The 8789-nt window shown below is 34.0% G+C and overlaps 1 protein-coding gene across 1 annotated transcript in view; it reads right to left on the bottom strand.

Annotated features, from left to right (window-relative positions):
* The window catches only part of UBE3A (ubiquitin protein ligase E3A), a 65185-nt gene that overhangs the window by 39257 nt on the left and 17139 nt on the right, over positions 1-8789 (bottom strand). Inside the window, exons 4-5 of the mRNA XM_015830387.1 lie at positions 6295-6409; positions 3702-3746 (exon numbers count right to left, since the gene is read on the bottom strand). Of these exons, the coding sequence (XP_015685873.1) occupies positions 3702-3746; positions 6295-6314 (65 nt within the window). The 5' untranslated portion in view covers positions 6315-6409. The remainder of the gene's footprint in view (positions 1-3701; positions 3747-6294; positions 6410-8789) is intronic.

Below are 8789 nucleotides of genomic sequence, written 5' to 3'. Positions count from 1 at the left end.
GCATTTGGTTTTTCTTGCCTAAATGTAGAACCTTGCTTTTTTCACCATTGAATTTCATTTTGTTAGATAGCGCCCAGTGTTCAAGTCTGTCCAGATCCTTCTGTATCTTAAGCCTGTCTTCTGGAGTGTTGGCTATTCCTGCCAGCTTGGTGTCATCTGCAAATTTGATGAGTTCCCCATCTATCCCCTCATCCAAATCATTGATGAAGATGTTGAAGAGCACTGGGCCCAGAACAGAGTCCTGGGGCACCCTACTACACACTTCCCTCCATGTAGATGCGGTTCCATTGAGGACCACACGCTGAGTATGGCTGGTCAGCCAGCTACGGATCCATCTGGTGGTGATGCTGTCTACCCCACATTTTTCTATCTTGTCAAGTAGTAGTAGTAAGTAGTAGTAGTCAAGTAGTAATCTAAATAAGGTAAGAGATTGTTCCCTCTTCAACATCCCCTACCTATCTTTCTTCCCCCTTCTCTGCTCTTGTGGTCGCTCTGCATTCTGCTACCTCTACTGCCCTGGGATCCTCTTGCCTTGCCACCCCAACTGACTTTCACCATCTTCTTCCTCCCACTGCTGATAAGGCATGCCACCTAGTCTGCCTTGCCACCCTTTTCTAAATAGCATGCAGCCTTCCTGCAAGACTTTGAAAGGTTTCAAAGCCTTGCCAGAAGGCCATATGTGACTTGGAAAAGGTTACATGCAGCTCTGGGGAAAAGGTTTGGCACAGGCAGCGGGTCTTGTGAAGGTCCAGGCCTGGTGTGCGTGATTAGTAGCAGGAAGAAGAAAGTAAAGGTCAGTGGAGAAGCAGGGTGAGAGGGGCCCAAGGCAGCAAGGCCAGAGGAATTATTATTATTATTATTATTTTAATTTGTATACCGCCCTTCTCCCATAGGACTCAGGGCGGTTCACAGCATATTAAAAACAAATAATATACACAAAATACAAAAAATACAAAATACAAAAATACAAAAATACAAAAAAATAAACCCCAATAAAAGCCGAATTAAAACCAAATATTACCAGCTGTGTTTCCGATTAAAATACAGGGAGTGAAGTGTAGGACAGCCAAAAGAGCAGAGATGGAGGGAGATAAGTGGGTGGGAGGAATTGAAGCACCTCTATAGTCATGAGTACAGTTGAGTTGCCAAGCACCCACATTTTGATTATGTGATTGTGGAAGTACTGCAACAGCCAGAAATGGGTATAACAACCATTTGTTCAGCTGCACTGTAACTCTGAATGGCTGAACAAATGATCATTAAGCAAGGGTACCTATAATTGGTTTGAACATCTGTATGCCCAAGTCAGTGATTTATTAGCACTACGGCTGAAGAGTTCTGAATCAAATCCCTCCAAACCTGACTCAAATTATATTGTATGGTTTGAAATATTGTGTGAATTTAATTAAATAGATGTTTGGTGTTCTAACAGTCATACCCACTTGAATATGCTTTATTTTATTCTATGGAGAAAATACATTTTTCCTGTCATTTCATTTTTTAGTATATAAAATGTGACACACATTAAAATTAAAGCATGCTATTGTTTCTACTGTGTATCAATGAAACTGATAGTTTTATTTGATAGTTATTTGGAATACAAATAGATTATAACTGGATCTCTGTTAAACAATTTATTAAGCTAATGAAATAGGAGATAGTCCATTCTTTTGTTCTAACAGGAAACTGTCTTTGGCATGAGACAGCAAAAGCATTTATTCATTGGCATATTATTATTTATGCTTCTTAAAGAAGGAACATTTAAAGTTAAATCTCTGGAAGAAAAAATTAAAATACTGGCAATGTTTTAAGCATGCTTTTTAATCTCCTGAGGGATACGGATCTTTAATTTCTGCTAATTATAATTCAGGAAGCTCAATACCTCTGAAATAGAATTTTTATTGCATTTTTTATCATGCAACAATATTTAGAAAAGGAAGAGAATTTCAGTAATTTTTAGACAATTAAGCCATGTAGTTCTCTTCTGGATGCACTTTAGCAAATATAAACAGGTATTAAATCAACTGTTTTTAAGAAATATATTCTAAATTATGTAGTTCCAAATTCTTAACAGCAGATGATGACATAGACACTTTTCTACAATAATTGAGATGTTCTGTCTCAGGAACTGTGTTTATAATTAATTTTATAAAATTTGCATAGGGTATATTGATGATACACCAAGCAAGTATAGCTTATCTTTTCTAATTTATGTGAATGTTAACAATTTTAATAGTGACCTTACTTGTTGGTTGCAGCTTGCTTTTCTGATAAATCTGTATAAACTGAATTTATTAAGCTATTAAGCTTCTGATAAGATCAGATTCATAATTAAGCTACCTTTAACTCCAAATAGTCAAAATCTAGCAGTCATTATTTTATTGGATAGAGAAGTTTTTGATGGAAGGCAAAAATATCAATAATATCATTATTCAAATTATTCCATTTACATACACTTGAATTAAAGAGGCACTGGCATTTAATGGCTCCCTTTCTCCCAAAACAATCAGTTAAAGCAAGGTTGAATTGCACAACACTTTAAATTTAACTTTATACTTTAAGACTAAATCTATATTGTTGCTAAATCTGCAGCAATGGATGTCTGAAATATGTTCTATTTAAATTACTTTTTTGGGGATAAAAAAATAACCTAGTAATCTTTTTAAACTGTTTTCTTTATACTGCAGTTTACCATGATCTTTTCTCCTTTAAATTTTAACGGCATGTTGTTAATAGTTTTATGTATGAAGTTACTAAAATGCCCCTCAAGCTTCCAATGTTTGGAAACATCCAAGTTATGGTTAAAAAACCAGGACATAGCTCAATTGTAATTGCACATAAAAAATAGCAGGGAACTATGGCTATTTAGAAACAGCTTACCTTAATGATTTGAAGGTAGAAAATTAACAGTACCAAAACTGCCATAAACATTTGGAGCTACCCATGTTGTATTCCAAATACTGCAACTGCTACAGAATGCAGCTGCTACAGAATGCAGTTGTTAGGTTTCCAAGTGGGTGCCTGATTATCAATATCTCATTCCACTTGTGAAATAACTGCAACAGCTGCCTATTAACTACATGTACATCATTTTGAAATAATCTGATGTAAGAAACTGTACACAAATATTTCACAGAACCTTCAAAAGATCTGCACCTCTTTAGAAGGACTTGTATAGTCATAATAAATTGAATACTTTAATTTTATCTAATATTGTTCAATGGGACATTGAAAATTACTCAAACACTAAACTATGGTGTTATATTTGAAAATATAACTTTCTCAAAGCTATTTTATAGCACATTAGGATCCTTAATATACTTAATGGAAGCAAATTATCTGTCATTATTTGTGTCATCCTGATGGGAGAAAAAAGCTCTCCAATTAGAAGAGGCTGAATTTATACCCACTCCTCCGTCTCCCAAATCTTGTCCAGCCTCATGGGGACTCTCTGGAATAAATTTCAGAGCACAGACAGAGAAAATAGTGAGAGGAAATTCAAGGAAAGTCCTGTTGCATAAGCCGAACCCCATTAGATAAAGTTGAATACAGTCCTATAGGGTTTGAATGCTGAGTAATTTCTCTGAAATACAATTTAAAGGTAGCTGTTACAAAAGTGCCATAATACAACCCTGATGTTGCATCTGGCTTTAACACACAATATACCAAATGCATTCTTCAGTAATGCTATTTATACTTACATTCGGCTAGTTTCAATGTTTTCAGAGTGAGGTTCTCCTGGTGATCTGAAATGTTTAAATAAAAAGTTAAGCAACTTTGCATGTAGATAAAAATAACATGATATGACTATATTATGTGATGTTAATGTTTCACTAATACCTAGTTTTCATAGGAAAGATGTTTACAAAAAAGGATGCCTACAGCCAGGAAAAGCATAAATATAAGCTCTGGTCATATTGCTTACAGTTAACCACTTTAAACATCATTTTATAAGGCAAATAAAACTTGTAAAAAAAGAGCTAATGAAAACCTCTTAAGTATGGAGATTAGATTTCAGAATATATCAATTTTTCTCTTCTCAACTGCAAAGCTTCAGATCCATGAATGTTAGTTGATTATACAAATATTATGTCATTATTTGAGGCAAAGTTCAGCCAAACTGTTTATTTGAATAATATTACAACTGAAGCAATGAAAGTTGTTACCTAGGGATATACAAAATGTTTCGAATGTGGGACAGCTGCTTCAAATGCAAAGCAAGATGAAAACAGCCCATTTCACATGCAAGGTGTTTCACATTTAAAACATTTTGCTTATTGCTATTGTTGTCTATTTTGGTTCCTGTTTTTGCCTTGCCCTTAAGGTTTTTAGGGGCTAGAACTAGAAATAACATATTCTTTAGCAAGGAGAATCATGTTAAGTAACTTTTTAAGAAACAATAGAAAGCTCATTATGAATACACTTTTGCCTATGGTTTTATTCAATGGTAGATAGCTCCAGCTTGTCAAAATTATTATGTATCACATGATGAAAATTGTTAATATATATATATAATGGAAACTAGGATGTATTTGGGCAACTGTAGTAAAACTTTGAAAAGTTTGTTAAATCTAACACTAAAAATGAGAAAGAAAAGTCATCCAGAAACATTCTGAACAGAATAAAAAATGTTAAGATTTCTGAAATAATATGATGATGTATGTGACTGTATATTTTTGGATAAAATGAGCCCCAAAATTCCAACAAATTGATTTGATGCTTAAAATTAATTTTAATAGTTATAAAAACTAACCTTTCATTCTCATTGATCTGGTTAGTGTCTCCTAAATAACAATTTCGGTCCAGCTGTAAACAACAAACAATGGTTTGCAATAAACCAGGGCTCAATTTCACTGCTGAAGGGAAGATGAAACGTAAAACCTTTGAGGTCTTTCCTAGATAATTCACTAGGCATTAAATGTGACTTTGGGTCATGTTTCACTCAATGAATGAGCATACCAATATGATTTTATTTTATTGGACATTTCAAATTCAAAGCTGGGGTGGATTTGGATGACCTATAAAATTAATAAATAAATAAATAATTTCCAGCTTTTTAAACAGCACCAGCAGATTCTTATTTAATTATATAGTGTTCCAAACTCAAGCTTGGAATATATGTGTACTTCGTAATTTATTGGCCAGATTGTTCCCTTTCTCCTGCTTTGACACTTAGTCTGATGAAGAGTTCTGGAGAACACAAAAGCTTAGCAATTATTTTGTGTTATTTATGTTGGCCTAATAAAGGTATTGTTCTATGATGCATGTTTTTTTTAAAAAATTATATGACATTTTTTTATATCCTAAATGCTTCTTCAAAACCTCTTTTCATGGAGCATCAAATATTCCCTTGATTCAAAGACGTATTTATTTTCTTGTTAGTCTGTATCAACTGAGATGAAAAATAATTTCCATGTTACAAAACAAGTGTTTTGTTTTGTTTGTCTTTTTAAATTTTCAGAAATACAGCTGACCTGGTTTTTATTACCAAAAAGTATAAAATTATTGATTTTATAAAAACTGTTTAAATTAATGCTGATCAGCTTCAATGCAGGACACATTAGTGCATTTGTATGAAAGCTCTGGAATCTTAAAAATTTCATTACATTAAGTAATCCAGAAAGAACTACAGAACTACGGAGTAATCAAGTGTTCAGCATAAAATACTTGCAAACCTTTTTAGTTGTTATGTATTTAATATAATTTTATCACAAATGCTTTAAATTTTCAGCCCTGAATTATACTGCAGAACATGTGATCACAACACACACCCACTAATCTGAACACTGCAGCATGAACTAGCAATTTCAAATGGTGGCTCACTTCCAAAAACCCTCGGAGCAACTTCTCCATTCTGCAAGCCACTCCTTTTACCTCCACTGTAACTCCCTAGGAAAGAAAAAGCAAAGGTACGCAAGTTTGCTGCATTTAGCAAGATTACCAAGTTTCCTAACAAAACAAAATTTTAAAGCAAAAGATAAAAATTGTTTGTATGCTATTGTTATATGAAGGATTTTTCTTTTTAAAAAAAGTTCAAACAAATTTAGACAATGGTGGGTTCCACCAAACTATATGGTGGACCAAGGAAAGTATCTTCCAATGATAATTCTGAAATGATAATATTTTAAAGATTATCGCGAACATTCAACATTATACATAAAGGGATAGTCATCTCTAATTTACTTGCCTTGATAGTGTCCTCCTAAAATTTAGTAATTAAACAGTTATGAACGCAACTGATTTGTATTTAAAATATTTCTGTTATAAAAGTTTCTGCTTTATCTTGACGTTTACCTTTTACAAGTTGTGGCCATTCGGTGACATTGGGGTGATCACAATTTTGTGTCGTTGATTAAAAATTCGTTCTCGGCAGTCCTCTTGTGCTGAGCCAAGCATAGGCTTAATGGTGCTAAATAAATAAACATATGGTAATTAGTTTATATACTCTGTATCCATTTTTTTGCCAATAGTTCAGATTTTAAGAACTATTTTGACTTCTATAATCAACTCTGAAATTGTTCAAGATTGTTTCTCAGTTCAGTGCAAGCCATTCCTGACAGAAGTCATTTTTAAAACATGATTAATTCAACATTTCATATCTGCAAAATTATATAAAAATCTGAAGCCTACTCCTTTTGGTATACAAATATATAAAAGAGACCTAGTATTTGGTATAATCTAGTAATGCCTGCAAGTTGACACCATATGAAGAGGTCCAAATATATGACAACCTTTGCTTCCCCCGAAAGCTTTTCCTCCATTTGTACAATAGAACTGCTGTAATCAGTTTGCTTCCAGTCTGTACCAAAGATTAAGAAGGTGAGTTTAGTCATCAACTGATTTGTGATTTTCTGCTTAGAGATAACATTTTCCTTGACTATGTAATAAAGCCTAGATAGGCTAGTCTTTAATTATCCTTCATGTTCTATAAAACAGAATAGTACTCAGAAGAGAAGATGAAGGATTAAAAGAGTCTGCCTATCAACATCTGAATAGTAGACTCAAATGACTTCTTTCAATGCAAACTCCTTGCAAGGAATTCTCGAGACAACTAAAACCCAGAACCTTCTGCAAGGTAATAACTGGTTCAGCTAAGATGACTGAACTGATTCCATGTGGAATTCACTAAGTATGAATTCTATTGTTTTTTCTTTATTTCTTTTTACAAGAAATTCATCCTTATATCTAGAGAATTAGCTTCATTGGTTTAATAAGACTTTTTCTAATTAAAATTAAAACCATACTTATGAAAAAGAATAATAGTTAAACAGATGTCTTTTGAGTTTCAGGATAGACACTTTGTTAAGTTTTATATGTTTTGGCTTTGGGCAGGAGGGTCAAAAAACATCTGGAATTGAGTTGAACCCTATCTTTTACTGGATAGGGTAGTCCTTGCAGTCATATGTTCATGATTCGGGCACTGGCAACTGGCTTGCAATTATGATGATTGCAGCTTCTTGTGGTCACATGATTGCCATTTGCAACCTTTATTACTGGCTTTCTACAAGCAAAGTCAATCAGGAAGCTGGCAGGAGGTTGTAAATAATGATCATATGACATCACACCTAATGACCAAATCGGATTAGCTTAATGACAGCGACCAGAACTGTTGCAACTACTATTGTATGTCAATACGATCACATGACATTGTGTGTTAATGACCACATCACTGAGCAACAAACTTACCGGTCCTAATGATTTGTTAAGTCAGGAATACCTGTATAGGCCAACTTAGAAGTGCAACGGAGCACAAGATTGTTCTTGATGCCTAGAATGGTATATTTTTTGGTCTTAAAATCACTATAAGTGAGTGAAATATGGATTCTGATGGGTAAAATCAGAATGACAGAAAACATTTATTTGCAAAGGCTCTGTTTTCAATATTTATCCTAAGCCCAATAGATGAATAAATTATAAATTACAAATATATATTTTAAAAATTTGATCATCATTTGTGAATATTCCATCAACCCAACTGGTATGATTAAAGATTATAGATGATAGTAGTTGTAGACAGGCCTCGAGAAGTCATCTGCCTCTGATCTAGAATCACAGTTTTTCTAATAACATGAGACAGAGCTTCAGGCCCAATTAATGGCAAATTTTTCCAATTTGTCTTTTAAAATATTGAATTAATTTACATGGCGACCCATTTCACAAATGTGAGCTGGCTAACAAGGATTAACTATCATGAATGCACTAGCAGATAAAATGCTAACCCACTAATCAGAACAACATTGTCAATGGACTACATCCCCACTGATATAAAATGTTACATTCAAGGAATATACAAAAAAATTAGGTACATAATAAAAATCATGAATTCAGTGACTGCATACTTGGCAATATGTAGTTCAATGCAACTTGCTGAGTCTTCATTCACAAGCTATGCAGCATTCTGTTTACATTAAGGTTTGAAAACCATTATGTCATATTTATTTATTTATTTATTTATTTATTTTTAAATTTATATCCCGCCCTTCTCCTTACGGACTCAGGGCGGCTAACAACCGGATAAAAATACAAAAATAACACACTACAAGTTTAAAAATTAATTAAAAGGGAAATATTAGTAATTTGGTCTAATTAAAATTAAAATTATAATTAAAACCCCCTCTAAAAGTTTCCCCTAGGCCAGTCCCGCAAGCTGGAATAACCATGTCTTAAGGGCGCGGCGGAAGGAAGGGAGATCAGGGATCACCCTGATCTCTGGGGGCAGTTCATTCCAGAGGGTGGGAGCTCCCACAGAGAAGGCCCTCCCCCTTGGGGTCGCCAGCCGGCACTGTCTG

Source organism: Protobothrops mucrosquamatus, unplaced genomic scaffold, assembly GCF_001527695.2.
Source record: "Protobothrops mucrosquamatus isolate PMUCROS unplaced genomic scaffold, P.Mucros_1.0 scaffold_19, whole genome shotgun sequence".
Lineage (NCBI taxonomy): Eukaryota > Metazoa > Chordata > Lepidosauria > Squamata > Viperidae > Protobothrops > Protobothrops mucrosquamatus.
The sequence above is the reverse complement of the archived record's forward strand: the minus strand, read 5'-3'. Positions and strand labels throughout refer to the sequence as shown.